The sequence below is a fragment of the Micromys minutus genome (assembly GCF_963924665.1).
Source record: "Micromys minutus genome assembly, chromosome: 13".
In the NCBI taxonomy this organism is placed as follows: domain Eukaryota; kingdom Metazoa; phylum Chordata; class Mammalia; order Rodentia; family Muridae; genus Micromys; species Micromys minutus.
The window spans coordinates 13,374,054-13,393,688 of record NC_137982.1 but is presented as its reverse complement, the minus strand read 5'-3'; the positions used below and the strand labels follow the sequence as shown (position 1 = coordinate 13,393,688).

The following is a 19,635-nucleotide window of genomic DNA, read 5'->3' as shown; positions in this document are numbered from 1 at the left end:
AAGTGCTGTGGACCTTCAGGTTCAGAGGCTCCTATACAAGACAAATCACAGCATTGGCCATCCCATAACTACCCACATATTTAAGGCCGCCTATAGTTTGTTTGAAAAGTTAAGAGATTTTCATGATGAAGGTGGTGTTTCTGAAATTCCAAGGGCTCCTTTTCATGGGAGATCAGTTCCCTCTGATTAAGTCCGTAATTCTCACTAAGCCATGTTTATGGGGGCAATAAACAATGTTTCAGCATGCTTGTTAAATTGGGTCTCCAACCTCTCCACTCTTTAAAAATTGACATTTCAAATAAAAGGCAGGTGGAGATGGGAGTTGGGGTTTGCTGTGCTTAGTGATGAATGAATGATGGCCAGTGGCAGTTGTGTAGAAGGAGTGAGGCCTTGTTTTATTGTAGGGAGGCCCCAAACCATTCTGGGATTAGAGGGTCCATATCCTCTTACTCTCCCAGTGAAACTCCTAAATCCATGCCTCGTTGTTTCAAATTGGATGGGTACTGTTATGAAGTAGCAGATAGATACATTATAGACTTGCTGTTTAATTTTCCTAACAAGTCTGTTCTGGTATTGATAGCTCTGTTTTCCAGGTAATAAAGTTGAGGCATAGAGGAGTTATGTAGCTTGTCCAAAGTCACACAGTGAAAGACAAGGATTTGACCCGTTACTACTCTATATGAAATGTATTAACATGCAGAAGCAGATGTTATACTAGTCTTAATTTAGGGTCCACTGAACTATTTAGCAACCTATCAGTGGTGGTCACAATAGATATATATGACCCAGCTACGGCCCTCAGTATGTGCTCAGCCTCAGCAGTGTCATTTCATAAAAAAGGGCCCCAGGCTCTATATGGGACACTCCCAGTCATTTATAGTTTAGTTTGTTGTTTACGAAATGAGACCCCAGTGACTACTCCACAGGGGAGAGTTTAGATTAGAGTACATTATAAAGCTCTTAAGCCATCTTCTAGGTGCAGATCTGTATGAGAAAGGGTAAGTTAAAATTCAAAGACTTAAATTTTAAGGGACTGATAATCAAGCACATGAAGAATAAATGCCATGAAAAGTATCCCTGAACCGGTTGTCCCTTATGGACTGAGGAGTTGCAGACCATTCCCTGTTTATAGGAGCCGGAGTCAGGAAGAATTCCCAGAAAAGCAGGGGGTAATATGGAAGCTGGAAGGAGCCAGGCTGTCTCATTAAATAATCTCTCCCCCAGTCCCACCAACCAAGAAAATAAAGAATGTCAATTTCTTGAGTCTTACACAGGAAAACACAGAGTTTCCAGCAGTGGTAGAGTTGAGGGTATATAGGTCTCAACTTCCACTCACTGGATAGAGGATGTATTGGGATCGACTTGAAAACTGTGGCTTAAAGGGAAATGGCAGAGCTCAGCTTAAAGAGCGGAAGGCCTTCCACTATTGACCTGGCTGTCTCTGGAGAGAACCTGTGCATTTGGCAATGATTCCCCCAGTCTTGATTCCCAGCTCACAGAGAGCTGTGTGCCTTGCCTAGAGGTAGCAGGTGAAAAGCTAAAACACCAACCTTGGGGCTTTCTGACCACCCAGATAGGCTCCGGGTACCTGTGGATATTCTACTGAGGCAAAGTCTACTCCATGTCATGGTTTTCCTAGGACCCATCACAGCACAAGGAGGCCAGCAGCCCCTAGTGTTTGGAATCAGGGTAAAATTTTCCCTGGGTTCTTATAGCCCAACAGCTCTTGTGAATAACTACCAATGTGAGTGGCCACTCAGAAGAGGCCCCACTGGAGAGCAGGCCCTCTGCTGGTCTGGGATGAGGTCTCTGGCTGTGTTAATTAGCATGAGTGCTTATTACCCTGTGAGGTGGGGTGGCCCTGACCTGAGAGTGTTTGCCCCACTTCCCTCCCCTGCCAAGCTTCTGTTTCTATTTAAAGCATGCTGGGAAATTCCAGTGGGTTCTTAAGGCTCTCTGAGCTGTAGACTTAGATTTTAATTTTGTGGGGCAGGAAGGAGCCCATCAGTGACTGGGGGCTCCAAAGCAAAGCTACCACGTTTATCAATTGCTTGGCAGCTTGGTGACCTCTGGGGCAGAAAAGGGAAAGAAAAGTGTCACTTTTCCTCTGTTTGTACCCAAGATTTTAGGAAGAATAAAAAGCTTAGGTTCCCATTTCCCTCTCCTGTACCCATCTCTACTTGCCTTGTTCCTCTTATGTTTTTTGCTTTCCTCCTAGGAGGCCACCGGCTCCTCAAGCTGTTCTTTGTTATGTGCTCATATGTATGCGCATGCATTTGGCTACATTTTATATGTGCCGGGTAGTACAAAGAACACTGCAGCCATGTGCGTGTTCTTTCTCTGACTCACATCAGTTCCAACAACACAGGCATACTACTTCATCTCTTTACCCTTGGTTTTCTCATCTACCAAATGGGTATGATATTCCAGAGAAAACTCTCTTGAGGTCTGTTATATTTGTCAGAAGAAACAGTTGTGTCAGAGTAGGAGGTAATGCAGGTGTATTGCAGTTCAACTGTGTTGAAAGCTGAGCCCCATGCTTCTAAGCTATGTGACTTTACTCTCTGACCCTCAGTATCCCTCTTTGCCATACAAGGGTATCTGAGATTAAGATGATATACATAAAGGGTTCAGCCACACAAGGATACAACGAGTGGCTATCATTGTGCTGACATCAGTCAGAGGTGATGGATACAAAATGCATAGCAGCTTCTGTCACTTGCCAGCCCCTTAAGATTTGCTGTGACCTTCGAGTCCTGTAACCCCAGGTATACAGTTAACAGGAATAATGGCTGCATAAAGCTCAGGAGTAGTTACTTAGTATAAATTTTTGATAACAAACTATTGATATGTCATTTTGGGTTTATTTTAACTATATCCTCTACCTTCAAAAAAAAAAGAAGAAGGAAGGAAGGGAGGGAGGAAGGAAAGAGAGAGAGAGAGAGAGAAGGAAGGAAGGAAGAAAGAAAGAAAGAAAGAAAGGAAGGAAGGAAGAAAGAAAGAAAGAAAGGAGAGAGAGAGAAAGAAAGAAAGAAAGAAAGAAAGAAAGAAAGAAAGAAAGAAAGAAAGAAAGAAAGAAAGAACGAACCACAACCCACTGTTAAGAAGTCTTACTTAAGAGGGCATCTTAGCCGAGTCAGGAGACAAGGTAGTTACCCTTGTTCAGAGGGATGAACTGAGTGAGCCATGGTCATGGTTATGAGGAAATGAGTTCTATCAAAACATTGTGTTTCTGGGTGATGGTAGCACATGCCTTTAATGCCAATATCCTGGAGACAGGGGGAACTGGATCTCTGAGTTTGAAGTTAGCCTTGTCTACAGAGTGAAATCTTAGATAGCCATACCTACATAGAAAAACCCCGTCTAGAAAAACAAACAAAAAAGCATAGTATGTCAAGAACCAGAGAGATGACTTGGTGGGTAGTAGCTTGCTGTGCAAGCCTAAGGTCCTGGGTTCAATCCCTGGAGTCCACATGGCAGAAGGAAAGAGCTGATGCTCCAAGGTTGATATGATGCTTCATATGCTGATCCATGGTACACACATACAACAACAATAGTAAACAAGATAAAGAAAAAACAAGTTCCATCCTGCACACCTCCCCCACCCCCAGTTTTTCCATGTTGGGCTCTTTGGTGCTGTCACGGGGCCTGTGCAGAATAGGTGTCCAAAATGACTTTGCTCATAACTGACTACACAGGCACAAAATACATATTTGTTCTTTTTAAAATGCTCTTTTGGTCCTATGTAGCAAGTGTCTATGTACCTATATTACAGATTAAAAACATGGGACTCAGCTGTTTTTAAAAAGCTTGTCCTGGGCCCCTAAAATCCAGATCAGCCTCTCTTGTACCTGCTGATGTTCCTCTGTCCTACTGCTGCCTCACACCAGGCTATCTTGGGAACATGAATGTGTCTCAGTGGAACCCAGTCAGTCTCTGCTTTACACCTCTCTGAAGGAAGGCAGGACAGCCTAAAGAAGCAGTTGTAGCCTATAGGTATCTGTCTTTGCCTACATGTTTTCTGACAGTATTGTATACTATCTATGAAATTACTAATAGAATTGTTTTATAGCAAAGATAGTTTTATACATAGTGCTAAATATATACCAGGCACTATCCTAAATATCATAATACATATTTACTCATTTAATTCTCAAACAAGCTGGTAGAACTATGTTACAAATTTTTGCTACTGTATGAGATTTAAAGGGTAAGCATGCCTGTCCTCTAAGTTAATGGTGTGCTGAGTCTATGATGGGGACACACTGTGTTCCCATCACCTGGATGGAGAGATGGCATTACAACACCAGCAGCCCTTTCTATGCAGTTCTACCCAGCCTCCTCCAGCCTACTGGTAACCACTGTCCGAGGTATGGCTATCACTTCTTCATTGAGCAGCTAGTTCAGCCGATACAAGGGCTAAGAGACTTGCCCACAGCATGGAGCCTGAACCGAAGATTAGATGCAGTATAGTCTCAGAGTATGAGCCAGAGCCAGGAATCAATAGGCTGCTGGGAGTCTTAATTTTAATAGCATAAAATCATGACAGTAGAGTCTAACTAGTCTCTGCCTTCCTCAGAAAATATGCTTAACTGTTTCCTCTGAACTGTAACCCCTTTATTGGCATACCTATCAAATCACAAGGAGAGAAACTTTCAAAAGTAGTAGCTCATGTGCTGGCCCTTAGTACAGTCAGACTTGGTGTTGAGCTCCTCACACATGCTGCACTAGCCACAAAACACAGGTGTGCAGCTTCATCCCCACTTTGTAGATGAGAAAACTGTAGCTCAGGAGAACTTGCTAGAAGTCATAGTTCTGAGGCAAGGCTTGGATAGAGTGGTCTGATTCTAAGATCTGCCATCTTGGTTCCTGAGTTAATGCCTGCTGTCCTTGTCCACTGTGAATTCATCCTGTGCTAATTAATCATGGTAATTTTACATGGTAGTTATCACTGCCATCATCATTGTTATTCCCATTGCACTTCCTGGAGCAGACTCCAGTTTGCTTACAGTGGGTTTGCACTGACATCTGCTGCAAGTCTGGACTCCCAGTAGAATGGAGCCAGTCACAGCTGGTCTGCTCTTTCCCCAGCTAAGGAATATGTGCCTGTGTCGGGCTCTGTGCTAGATATTGGAGACCAGTGAGGTAGGGTCCTGCCACAGAGGTGGTCCTGTATAAGAATAACAGAAAAGATTCACCACAGTGACCCCCCAGCACCTCCATCCTGGTGCAGAAACACTCCGTCCATTGCAGTCAGTTAGAGGAGACTGACTTGATTAGAACTGGGTACTGCAACTCAACTTGCAGTCAGTTGGGTTCCCGTGCCAGCACTACCACCTCCCAGCATTTACATCGCTCCATTCTGTGAAGAGCCCCTTTCATCAACTGCTCAGTCCCCTTCCCAGACATTAGATATTTACTCATACCCTAAGACAGTAAAGATGCAAACAGTCTTTTAAAGCTCTCACACTGACATAAAGGACACAGGAGTTAAAATCTTCAGGGTAGCCTTAGAAAGTGCCTCCTTGTCCTGAGTACCCATTCACAATCATGCACCCACCCCTGCCTTTCCAGGTCTACTGTGAGTTCATTCTCTCTTCTGGATATCATTCTGATGAGTTTATCAACTACACTGAGGTATAGTTCATGTCAACAATCCATCTATTTAAAGTAATGATTTAATGAATTTTAACAATTTTGCAGCCACTACCACAATAAAGATTTGGCACATTCCGATCATCCCCAAAAGAACATTAGTTTTTATCTTAACAAACACTTACTTTGAACTTCCTGTGTGCTATCCACTAAATATTTTTTAAATGTTAGCCCATTTAATACTCACAGCAAGCTGATAGGATAGTGTCTTTATGTGAATCTTGAAGAACAAAAACAGGCCTGGGAAGATGGACCTGCCCAGTTTGGTATAGCTGCTGTGGTTAGGTAGAACTCAGCAGACTAGATGCAGGATCTGTGCTGCCCACTGTGGGTTCTGATCCTTCTCCCATCCCTCACCTTCATTCATCTATTCATTCACTCATTTAAGAATTGTCTGCTGTGGGCCAAATATTGGGGCGGAAACTAAAATAGGAAACCCAGTGACAGGCCAGAGGATCAGTGAGTAAGTATTATATAGATAAACCTAGGTCTGCATGTTTTTCTGATTGTGGGAAGCCAGGTCCTAATAACTGCAGTATGCAGTAGGCTCTCAGAGTGCCTGAGCCCACAGCCATCAAGTTCTGGAAATCATGTAAAAACTACCACACATCAGCATCTCTAAATACACAGTGAGTTTCTTAATCAAGATTTCTGTTGTTGCAACAAAACACCATGACCAAAAAGTAAGTTAGAGAAGGAAAGGTTTATTCAGCTTACACTTCTAGATCATAGTCTATATTAGAGGAAGTCAGAACAGGTACTCAAGCAAGGCAGGAACTTAGAGGTGGGAGTGGATGCAGAAGCTGTGTAAGGATGCTGCTTACTGGCTTGTTTCTCATGGCTTGTTCAGCCGGCTTTCTTATAGCACTCAGGGTGACCCAGCCCAGCAGTGGTACCACCCACGAAGTACTGGGCCCTCCCCTATCAATCACTAGATAAGAAAATACCCTACAGGCTTGCCTGCAGCCTAATCTTATGAAGGGCATTTCATTTGTTTGGTTTGGTTTGGTTCCTGTTTTGGTTTTTTTTTTTTTTGTTTGTTTGTTTGGTTGGTTGGTTGGTTGGTTGGTTGGTTTGGTTTGGTTTGGTTTGGTTTGGTTTGGTTTGGTTTGGTTTGGTTTGGTTTTTTGTTTTCTTTGAGACCGGACAACTTGGTTGTCCTGGAACTAGCTCTGTCACCCAGGCTGACATCAAACTCACAGAGATCCACCTGTCTGCGTGCTGGGAGTAAAGGCATGTGTCACTGCCACTGCCATCACCCAGCATGAAAGCATTGCTTAATTAAGGTTCCCTCCTCTCCAGTGACTCTAGCTTGTGTCAAGTTGGCATAAAACTAAACAGCACAATGAGGATGTGGCTAGTATTGCCCCATTCTCTTTTCCCACCTGGGAACCGGGAGGATTTCTGATGTCCTGTCCAGAGCAGTGGTTTGGATCAACTAGAGGTGACACTTAGAAAATTGGTGTCATCCTGACTACTGTGAGTTGTCCCTTGCCTGGCCCAAAGAAAAGGGTCAAAGTAAGACTGTGACAAAAATACTCAAGAAAGACATCTTAATATTTAATGAATAATATTGATGGGGTGCTGCTTTTTTTGTGTTTCTGAATAAGAAAGGTCATTTGGACAATGTATATCAGTGTTGTTTGGGGTTTTTTTTTTTTTTTTCGTTGTTTTTCCCCCTTCTTCCTGTTCTGAGGAAACGCCTATGGAGTCTGGTGGGGGAAGGGTTTGCAGCTGGCAGGAGCCTTGGCATATGCTGTAACTAAAAAGAGAGGGAATGTGTTGGTGGGACAAGCTACCGGAGAGCTGTCTCGGTGTGCTGCGGTACTCGTAAGTGTTCTAATTGGGAAGGATTTTTGGAGGACTATTTTGACATCTGCTCATGTCTTTGCTGATTTTTCTTCACTTAGAGTAGGAAACACAAGCTGTGGATAAAATGGCTTTAAAATAATTGGAAGAAAAGATATCTCTCCAAGTTGAATTCACCAGGGACACTTCTTAAGGAATGAGAGCTAAAATCCACTTCTAGGAATCTGTCCTGAAGCACAGAGCTTCCAGCCTTCAGACTTCATGACCATGTGATATATATTAATGTCTTAAACACTGGAGATAATGTTCAGCCAAGTGGCCTTGGTTGAGTTTGCTTCCATGTAGCAGAACACTCTGAAGCAATTAGTAATTGTCACTTGGCTTTTAATGAAGTGGAGCATTGCTTATGCTGTAATCAATGTGAAAAACTCGAGGGGTGGCGGGCAGTGCAAAGGATTTAGAGCAGAGGTAGGGAAGAAGAAGCACAAAAGGAAATAATTTATAGTGATGGCTCCAAATGGTGAGCTTTGGCTTTCTGTATAGTAGGCATATGTAATTGTTTTTTATATTACAAAAGGCAAGCCTGGTTTGCACAGGAGAAAGGCCCAGAGAGAGTCAGCTGTGACTGCCCACCTGCACAGGTGCTCAGTATGAATCCTGGGATACTGGAGCCATGGAGCTGGTCTCTTCGGATAGGTGTTAGAGTTAGACTCTTTTCCACAGCCAGGTCTGCTGCCCTCCCTAGCTATGTGGCATTAGGCAATTTGCTTAGTCTCTGAGCCTCCACTGTTGCCTTGAAGATAATAGTCTCTCTCCAGCATGATGTTGAAGAGAAGTGAGCTACCACTCAAGACTCATCTCCACTGGCACTCCCACCCACAGCCTTTCAGGAGAGAGCACCCTCTAGCCAAGCTGCCTGTGGTTCTTTCCTTGGGAACTCTGAGCTTCAGGAAGCCCCTTGAGCTCATGCCAGCCCCTTTAGAAGAGACCTTGCCACCGGCAGGGCAGCATTGTCCCATGAGAGGAAGCTGCCGACCCAGCTCCTGCCTGGAGCCCAGTGCTGAGGACAATTCAGTTACTAAGGGGACCCTGGCCTGCTAAGTCAAGAAAGGAGGCCAGGGTTTTTCCTCTTCTTCAGCCTGCTGCCATTGTCAAAAAAGTAAACACTCCACACAGCTTAACTGGCAAGTCCTCCAGCTAGGAGTGGAAGAAAATCAAAAGCCTGTTCCAGCCCAGTCTCAGAGAGCCCACAAGGGTTGGTCTGTGCCGCTGGGGCAGCTTTGGGAACACAGAAACAAGGCCCAATTCTGATCTACTCTCAACACCCACTCACAGAACCTTTCAGCCCCAGGGCTGCTCTCCAGTGGCCATTGCCTCCTGCCCCTTCTGTTTGGAGCTATTGGGAGGGTCAGATGAGGCAAGGCAAGAGATGCTGGGGTATAGTGGTCCTTAGCTCAGTACCTATAGCCTGGTGTTCCTCATCCATGCTCTGATCCTGCCTCTGATGATAATCATCAGCTTTTGAAGTAAAAGCCAAGCTGTTATTACCAATAAGCTGTAGCTCTTCTGCCAACACATATTAAAAAGTAATAACTGTCATGTATAAGACCTCCTGAGTGCCTAGCCCAGAGCATATATGACCTCTGCAATTCATAACAGCCTAAAACAGTGGTTCTCAACCTGTGGGTCATAACCACCTTGGTAAACTTCTATCTTCAAAAAATATTTATATTAAGATTCATAACAGTAGCACAATTACAGTTATGAAGTAGCAACAAAATAATCATATGGTTGGGGTCACCACAACATGAAGGACTGTATTAGAGAGTCACAGCACTAGGAAAGTTGAGAACACCAGTTCTGTTGTGAGATCTGAAATGTGTGTGGATTTAGTGGCAGAGATGATTGTGGTTGACCTTCATGTAACTTCCTTATGATAAACCTAAGGCTTTAACCTCCTGCTAAGTCCTGAAGTCCACTGTGAGTCTCAGTGTGCTGCTCTGCAAACAGGGCTTGTGCGCGCTAAGTCACGTCTACACAGCACTCAGCAGCTCTTATTAACACCTCACTTGCACCCAGCCTTCGAACAGAGCAGCAGTTAATAGTATGATGGGCTTCAGAAAAGAGAGGAAATACATTAGTCCAGCATCTTGTTGAACCTCTCTGGTTCTCCACCAATAGAAAGTACTTAGCAGATGCTTGCAAGATGATCCACAGGCTCCTGGAAACTGTCTGTAGCAAGAGTTAGAGATTCTGGCCATTACATGGGAAAATTTTAGGATTCAGTTTCTTGACATGTTTTGTTGGGTTTTTGTCTTCAGCTGTCAATAACTAGTTTTTATGTTTTTTGTTTTTTTGGTTTTTTTATCAACTGTTAAAAAGTCTCTGATAAGCATAGGCCATCCTTCTGCTAGGAAGATCCTTGAAATGTTTATTTAGGTAACTTGATACGTCCTGGAAGCTACAATCAGAATGTCCGCAACAATTTTCATATGTATACACACACATATAAAATGACAACAGAATTTTTCTAACTGTTTGACTCAGGACATGTTACCTACCATCTGTGAAATGGCTTTCACTCCCAAATTTGACAAGGGGATAGGGGGGGGGGTCGTGATCATGTAAATCAGAGAATTCTTATGACAGTTAAAAGAACAAAGGTGAGCCATGTGTTCCTTGGGCTATCAGAGTAAGCCTTTATTCAGCAGTGCTAGTCTTCCCTAAAGAAGGCCAAGGGGAAGTAACCTGTGTGCTGGTGGCAGTTCCAGTGATTCTATTTTTCTTTACTTGCAGAAGGTCAGAAACATGGCCCTAGATGATGTTGTGATCTTGAATGTGGACACCAACACCCTGGAAACCCCTTTTGATGACCTTCAGAGCCTCCCAAATGATGTGGTAGGTACCGTGTGAGTTCTGATCCCTGAGTGCTCATGTTGTGCTTCTGGGCCTAAGAGAGGTGGGAAGACAGTGTGTGTGGTCCAAGTCCTAGTGTACATCAGGGTAACAGTGGTGGACACTGTTCAATGTCAACATTAAAAAAATCTCCTTCCACTGTAGGACTGCCTGAAGAAGGCAAACTGTAAGGTGCCTTTTTAATGAAACAAAGTGGCTGTGAATTATTTTCCCCTCTCAGCTTCAGTTTCCCACCTTGAAAGAGAAATACCAGGAAGGTGCATTGGCAGATGTAGAAACATTCGTCTGATATTTGACAACAACAACACAAAGCAAAGGTGAAACATTAACCTTTAGTTAGTCTCAAGAGGACTATCATAAATGCAGTTGGAGTCCCGGAAAGTGAGGAGAGTTGGGGAAGACAGAAGTGTAGAGTTTATAGTCAGCTATCAACAGTTCTAATGAAAGTGGAAAACTAAGAGCTCTGGGAAGCTCAGTGAACGTGATGGTTTGCATGGAATGTCCCTCATAAGTCTCAGCATTTGAACACACGGTCCCCACTAGGTGGCTGTTTGAGGGGATTAGGTGTGTCCTGGCTGGAGGAAGTATGTCATTTGGGGCAGGTTTCAAAACACTGGCACTATTTCATGTTGGCTCTCTCTGCTTCCTACTTATGGATCAACATGTGAGCTCTCAGCTGCTTGTCCAGCCAGCCGCCTGCCACCATGCCTTCACTCCTCCACAACAGACTAAGTCTCCGGAACCACACACCCAACTAAACTGTCATTTATAGGTTACCTTTTTCATGGTGTTTGATACAGAGAGCCTGCTACAAACCCACTGGACTGAACAGAATCCATACAGTGGCACATTATGATGGTCTCTCAGAGCCAGTGAGACAAGCTTTAGGTTGTCTAGAGGAAAGGGGGACATTTTCTAAGCGAAAGAAGTAGTTCCAGCAGGCTTCTTGTCAGGAACCATGTATGCCAGAACATAGTGGGATAATATTTTTTAAGTAATGAAAGACAAGTTTTCTTTCTTTCTTTCTTTCTTTCTTTTTTTTTTTTTTTTTTTTTTTTTTTTTTTTTGTCTAGTTTTATTTTGCTTTTCAAAATAGATTTTCTCTGTATAGCCCTGGCTGTCCTGGAACTCACTCTGTAGACCAGGCTTGCCTCAAATTCAGACATCCACCTGCCTCTGCCTCCCTAGTGCTAGGATTAAAGGGGTATACCACCACCACTCATTAAAAGACAAGTCGTCAATCTAAGTACTCTCCACTAAAAGTGTGCTTTCAAAGATGAAGGCAAACTTTTTTAAACATTTTTTCAGATTAAAAAAAAAACCTGAGAAATATTTGTCAGCAGATTCGAGCTATAAGATATGGCAAAGGAAGCTGTTGGGTGGTGGGTACTAATGTAAGAAGCATATATGACGGGAATGACGACAGCCAGAAATAGTAACTGCGTAAGTCAATGTAAGATGTGCATCAGGTACTGAAGTAAGTGATAGCAGTGTAATACGTGTTATAGCATACACAGAAGTAAAGTACACAGCAGCCCAGCGGTGGTGGCACCTTTAACCTCAGTACTCAGGAGGCAGAGGCAGGTGGATCTCTGTGAGTTAGAGGCCAGCCTGGGCTACAGAGCGAGTTCCAGGACAGCCAAGGTTACACAGAGAAACTGAAAGGACCAGTTCTATACAAGGTACCCCAAGACTAAGTTTCCACCACAAAGGAGATTTATTTGCCCCAGAGGGACAAAGGGCAAGGAATAAGAGACAAAGACAGAAGTTAGAGGTTGACCAAAAAAAAGGGGAATGGAACAAGGGAGAGGGGAAGGGGTGACTTCTGGATAAACAGGAGCCAGATGTGGCCCATAGGCAAATAGCAGTTTCTGAAGGTAAAAAGGGAAACCCCATGTTAGAGTGAGGTGTTTAATTTTCATTGGATGTACTAATTAAAGCAGCCAAGGGGGGGGGTGTTGATGGCTGAATCTTGGTATTTAGCCTCAAGAGAAGTGGCCAAATAAGGGAATAGACTATGGGGGATAGCTTTAGGAATGTTAACTAACAATTTTTTTTTCAAGGCAAAGGGAATGGGGGAGAATGGAAAGGCCTGCCAGAGCCATGTTTACCATGCTCAGGGTGGCTAGAGTCCCTTCAGAAACCCTGTCTCAGAAAAACAAACAAATAAACAATCACACACAAACAGAAACATTAGTAGTGGGTTTAACTTGCTATTGATAGTAGCATTAAATATGCCTTTTATGAATTACTTTTCTTGTTACAGTGACAAAATTCCTGACAGAATCAACTTAATGGAGTTAAAATTTATTCTGGTTCACAGTTTCAGAGGGTTACTCTTCATAGTGACTGAAAAAGCAAAACAGCATGCCTTGAGTCACATGTGTGAGCTAGTCCTCTAAACATAAGCCTACTAATGACACTCCAGATTGGAACCATACCACACGTCTAAATATTTCATTCAAGCAGTTAATTACTTCTCATTGTATAAGCCTATAAACTTTCTCTGTGCATCTATGATATATGTATTTGTTTGCACATGTGCTTGCTTAAGCATACATATGAAGGCTATGTTCAGTGTTGAGTATCTTTCCACCAGTGACTTTCCACCTCTCAAGATTTTATTTTAAATGTTTGTGGTGTTTTGCCTGCATCTATGTAGTTATACCATGTGCTGCAGTTCTCAACGAGGACAAAAGAAGGTTCCATCATCTGGAACTAGAGTTACAGACAGTGGTTAAGTTGCTGTGTGGGTGCTAGGAATCAAATTCAGGTCCTCTGGAAGAGCAACCAGTGCTTTTAGCTACTAAGCCATCTCTCTAGCGCTGACCTTATTTTTTTGAGACAGGGTTCTCATTCAACCTGAAGCTCACTGATTCACCTAGACTGGCTGGCCTGTGAGCTCCAGAGATTCACCAGTCTCTGCACTCCCAGTACAGGGCTTTAAGATGTCTGTTGCCATATCCAACTTATATTCAGGTACTAGGATCCAAACTTAAGTCAAAATGCTTGCTTATTGAGCCATTTCCCCAGCCCTATGAATTACTCTTTAAATATAAAGATTAAGGTTAAAAAGTGAAAGAATCAGGGCTGAAGAAATGGCTTACCAATTAAGAGAACTTGCTGTTCAATCATGAGTCAGGTTTTGGACCTCAGCACCATCACCCACATCAGGTAGTTCATAAACACCTGTAACTCCAGCTCCAAGGGACTATGGATACCCATTTACAAACATGTACATACATTCCCACAGACATGCCATATTAATAAAATAAAAATTCTTACATATATGAATGGAAAAAAATACATGTGGTCACTAATCAGAGAGTTGGGGAGAATAAACCAGTCTTCCATACAGAAGAAAAGCAAGAAATATCTAACAGTGCCCTTCTTTCCAGGAAGGAATTCACACTAACATATAGCTTTAAGTGATTTGCATCTTTAAAAAAAAGTTTGCCCAGAAGGACCCAGCAAGAGAGAAGGGCCATGGGTAGGAATGGTAAGAACTGCACACAAAAATGGCATCATGAAATTCATTATGCAAATACAAACACAAAAATTAATTAAAAATAAGTCATGCAAAGAAAACCACAATAAATTTCATGGATAAACATCCAGGTTTTGGGTTTAGTTTAACATCCTGGTGTTATGTGGCTGTCATATGACCCAATGATTGAAAAGATTCTTTGATCTGGTGTTCTTTCTAAAATGTATCCTAATTATAAAAAAATTCACATATTCAAAATTTGGAACATTCTACAACATAACTGATCAGTGTGTGTCAGTCTCATAAAAAACAAAGACTGAGGAACTAGTCATACAGCAGAGGAGACAGAGTATGACAACAAAGGTCACTGTGGAAACCTGAGACAGAAAGGAACAGTGGGGAAGAAACAAAGGAGTCACAGTGGGGCTGAGAGCTTAACTCAGAGCAGTGTGCCATTGCCAGACCCCTGGTTTCAATGAACTTTCAGTGATGATACAGGAAACATCATGGGTACAGCTGAGTGAATGAGATGTGGGTATTCTTTGTACTGCCTTCACTGGTTTCTGTAATCTGCAAAATTCTAAAATAAATGGTTAGTTTTTTTAAAAAGGAAAAACAAAATGAAGTCATTAAGACTATCTTTGGTTATTCTGAGCTTTTGGGCTAATATCCACTTATCAGTGAGTACATATCATAGACCAGATGAAGCTCAAGAAGAAGGAAGACCAAAATATGGATGTTCCAGTTCTTCATAGAAGGGGAACAAAATACTCACAGGAGGAAATACAAAGTTTGGAGCAGAGACTGAAGTAAAGGCCATCCAGAGACTGCCCCACCTTGAGAACCCATCCTATGTATAGCCACCAAACCCAGACAATATTGTGGATGCTGAAAAGTGCATGCTGACAAGAGCCTGATATAGCTGTCCCCTGAGAGGCTCTGCCAAAACCTGACAAATACAGAGGTGGGTGCTCGAAGCCAACCATTGGACTGAGAACATTGTCCCCAATGGAGTAGTTAGAGAAAGGACTGAAAGAGCTGAAGGGGTTTGCAATCCCTTAAGAATAACAACATCAACCAACCAGACTCCCAGAGCTTCTAGGGATTAAACCACCATCTAAAGAATACATGTGGAGGGACCCATGGCTCCAGCTGCATACATAGCAGAGGATGGCCTTGTTGGGCATCAATGGGAGGAGAGACCCTTGTTCCTATCAAGGCTCAATGCCCCACTGTAGGGAATTTCCAGAGCAGAGAGGCAGGAGGGTGTGGGTGAGTGGGTGAAAGAGGATCCTCATAGAAGCAGGGAGAAGGGGAATGGGTTAAGAGGTTTCTAGGGGGAAAACAGGGAAAGGGGATAACATTTGAAATGTAAATTTAAAATATATCCAATAAAGGAAAAATAAAGACTATCTTTATGCCTATAATTTTGGCAATTTAGGTGAAATACATAAAATTCCTCAAATGCATAAATTTATAACATGACTCAAGAAGAGAAAAATATAAATGCCATTATTCTTTTTTTAATTGTATTTATGATTAAAACTTTTAAAGACAAATATAATCAATCATACATAGTTTTTCAGAACATTGAGGTTATTTAGTGAAGTCAGGATTGTCCTGAGATAAAAACCACACACACAAAAAGAAGCTACGTATTGACATGCTTTATGAAGATGTGAAATTTTAAAACAAAATATTAACAAATTATATCCAGCAAAATAAAAAAAATGATGATGATAAGACACAGTGATCAACTTAATACAGATTAGAAATCAGTTTCAGTGATCTGCCCAATGAAAACACTAGATCAAGAGAGCTGCAAAAAGAACATGTATGTTTAGGAAAAATTCAGTGCCCATCCATATGAAAGCTCTTAGTGAGTAGGTATCCTCATGGTAAGAACTTTTTAGGAAGAACATACTACTTACATCATACCAGTGGGGAAACTGAAGTGTAGACCCCAAAACAGGATGTCTCCTTTTCTCATTCAGCACTAAACAAGAGTCTCAGACCAGCTAACTAACTGGGACAAGAAAAAAAAATTAAAGGAATAAAATCTCCAAAGATTAGAAAAGTAAATAGGGGTTGAGGGAATCATTTAGCAAAGCACCACTGTGCAAGCATGAGGCCCTGAGTTTGGTCCCAAGCACCCATGTTTAAAAAGCCCAGGTGTCATGGAGTGCATCTTTAATCCAGGACTGATGGGAGGGCCAGGGACAGACATATCCCTGGAGATCATTGGCTGCACAGCCTAGTTGAATGATCTGCAGATTCAGTGAGAGACCCTGACTTAAATGAAGACCCAGAATGAGGAAGACATTGAATATCAATCATTGGCCAGCACGTATTCACAATGAAGTAAGTAAAACTGCCACTGCTCACACAACATGATTCTGTATGTGGAAAATATTTAGGAGTTTCAAAACTGGTTTTAGCAAGGATACAGGAAAATGTCACTGTACAAAATTCAAATGTATTCCTATATACTTGAAATGAGCAATTGAAAATGAGATTTTTTTTTACAGTGCCATTTAAAATAGCATACAAAACAAAAAACACTTAACAAAAAAAAAGTGTAAGATTTGTATGCTGCAAGCTATAAAACATTTGAGGAAAAAAATTGAAAGACCTAAATAAATGGAGAGATATTCCATGTTTTGGATTGGAAGACTCAATATTTTTTACTCAATATTTTAAGATGTTAATTTGCCTAAATTGATCTATAGATTCAATATAATCCCAGCCCAAATTCCAGATGGCTTTTTTGGGGGAAGCTTGACAAGCTAGTTCTAAAATGTAGATATGTGAATATGCTAAAGAACTTGAGCAAGGAAGACAATGTTGAAACGGGAAGCTAAAGGCTCAGTACTGTATTACCTGCCGCAAGACCTACGGCACAGCGACAGTAACCAGGCCAGTGGAGACGGACACCCAGCTCATAGACTCAACAGAGAAGATGAGAAGCAAACCTTCACACGAGTACAGGCTTGCTCTTGTTTCAGTTTTCTGTTCCCCAAATAAATGAGCTAAAACAGCTGGATACCATGGAGGAACCTTGACTTCTACCTCATGCAAATATTAGCTCAAGACAGATTAAGTGTGGAAACATAGAAGATGAAACTACAAAACAAGTAGAAGAAAACATGAGAGAATCTTCATAAATGTGGGGTAAGCAAAGATCTCTCAGCTAGGTTACCAAAGATATGCATCATACAGGAAAAGGTTGTGAAGTAGACCTGGGGATGGCAAATGCTTACCTCCTACAAACTTGGGCGCTTAACAAAATAGACACACTACAGACATAGAAAACATTCTCGAGATTCTGGCTATAAAGAAAAAGGCTTTCGGGCAGGAGAGTTTGCTCAGTAGATCAAAGTGATTGCTGCCAAGTCTAAAAGCTGGTTTTTTTCAGAGACCCACATGATAGAAGAAGAAAACTGATTTCTCCAAGTTATCCTCTAACCTCCACATACATTGTGACACATGTGTAACCCCTCTGCCACAGCACACATCCAAAATAAGTAAATGTAATTTAAATTTTTAAAGAAAGAAAAAGGTGCTGCCCAAAGTACACAAAGAAACACTGTCTCAGTAATATGAGAGTCTTACTAATTAAGGCATATAAAAGACTCAAGGAGAACATCACTTCAATGTCCACTTAGCCAAAAGGCACAGGAAAAACTGTGTGGCATCATTAGATGGAGAGTAAACATTAATACCACAACCGTGGGCCACTATAAACATATTGGTATGGTAAAAATAGAAACTTAAAACTCTATTTCTTATGCACACATTTACTATATGACCAAACACATTACTAGGTATCTACTGAAGAAAATAGTCTGATCAGCAAGTCCCAGGTCCCAGAGAGATCCTATCTCAGAAAGCATGGTAATCCAGTTGTGGTGGTGCAGGCTGATCTCTGAATTCCAGGCCAGCTGAGCTACTCAGTGAGACTATGTCTCATTAAGCACATACACACAGCAGCAGCAGAAACAAAACGGTAGACTTCTAAGTAACAACATCCTAGGTTGACTGCTGCTATCTTATGCTCAAGTGTGCATGTTAAGCGCTCTCTCTCTCTCTCTCTCTCTCTCTCTCTCTCTCTCTCTCTCACTGACTCTGCTTGCATGCATGCACACACACACACACACACACACACACACACAAATCATAGAAATATTTGCTGAAAGTGGTAAATTGTAACATGTATATCGTATCCCATTTAGGCTGACTTTAAAATTTTTTAAGAATGATACCACACATTGTTGGCTATTCACACCAACTGGTGGACTGACTCACCTTGTAAACTTTGTAAACCCTTTTAAGGCAGAAAAGTGGCCCAGCCTCCACCTAAGGAGCTCCAGCAGATAGGCCTCCCCCTCTAACTGTCATAACATGAGTTTCCAACCTCTCTGTCACAAAGGCCATCTCTGGCTCTTTAATAGGACCCATTCCAGATTATGCTAATCTCAGGTGAAAAGTCTGAACAGGAAAACCCACCAGTATCTGTGCTTCCTACAGAAATCCACCAGTCCCTGAGTATAAAAACCCACCAATCCCTGAGCTCCCCAAACTCAAGACTCAAAATCCCACCAATTTTCACCTTGAAAATCTCTGCCCTACAAAGCTCCACCCCCTAAAAAACCCTATATAAGCCTTGCCTAGTGTTCAGCTCCCTACTGTTTTCACCTGGGAGCAGAAACAGCCAACCCTGGATTCATCCCTCCCACTAAATCTCTTTTATGAGATTTTTCTGCTGGTGTGACTCATCTCAAGAAGCCAAGAAACAAAGAAGAATAAGGCTGAGGCTTCTGAGCACCTCAGCTTAGCTGGGGATACCCTCCCCTGGGAGCTGCAACACTGAAGAAGAGCAGCAAAGCTGGAGTTACTACACTATAGCTCTCCAGCTCAGACTGGGATATCCTCCCCCTGGGGCCACAACACCTCTGAGGAGGCTTTTTGGACTCCTGGGTCCCAAGTTACTTTTCGATCTGAGCAGGAACTCAAACACAAGTATTTTTTAAATCACTTTTAGGTTTATTGTTTTTATTTATGTGGGTATTTTACCAGCATGTATGTCTATGTACCATGTTTGTAGTGTCTTAAAAGGCCAAAAGAGGGCACTGAATTCCCTAGAGCTGAAGTTACACACAGGTGTGAGCCACCATGTGAATGTCAGAAATCAAACACAGGTTCTTTCCAAGAGTAGCCAGTGCTCTTAACCACTGATCCATCTCCTTAAGCCTGGCACCAGAAGTATGAGAGTTGTAGAACAACTTGTGGGGAGCTGTTATCCCAGCTCATGGGGGTAGGAAATGGCATAGCCACTTAGAAAACAAAAAAGCAAAAGAACAAACAGTTGGTTTTCTAGGAAGTTACCACAGGTCTCCACAATGCCAGGCAGCGCCACTCCTTCCTGTTTATCTAAGAGAAGGAAAAGCAAGCACCCAACAGGGTTTTCAAACAGCTGACTGGCAGGGCTGCTCAAGGCACACAGTAACTGGCAACTGCTTGAATGTAGATTTATGTAAACTATTGTACCCTTTATTTCTTTGTTATTAAGTCACAAGTTAACAAACTCAGAATTTACAAAACAATGTGAGACTCTCTAAATGAATTACTGTGAGTGAAAAGAAACCAGAGTCAAGATGATAGATATAATTTCATTCATGAACATTGCAGAGAGAGTGGGCCTGTAAGAGTCAGCCTGGTTGTAGAAACACCTGAGGGGCCAGCTGGTGGAGTGAAGAGATGGCCTGTCC

The 19,635-nt window shown here is 42.2% G+C and overlaps 1 protein-coding gene across 4 annotated transcripts in view; it reads left to right on the top strand.

The window, feature by feature from the left end:
• Positions 1-19,635, top strand: part of DENND1A (DENN domain containing 1A) — a 460,146-nt gene that overhangs the window by 291,960 nt on the left and 148,551 nt on the right. For all 4 annotated transcript variants that reach the window (XM_080927212.1, XM_080927210.1, XM_080927211.1 and 1 more), the window contains exon 12: positions 10,261-10,362. In XM_080927212.1, coding sequence (XP_080783338.1) covers positions 10,261-10,362 — 102 coding nt within the window. The remainder of the gene's footprint in view (positions 1-10,260; positions 10,363-19,635) is intronic.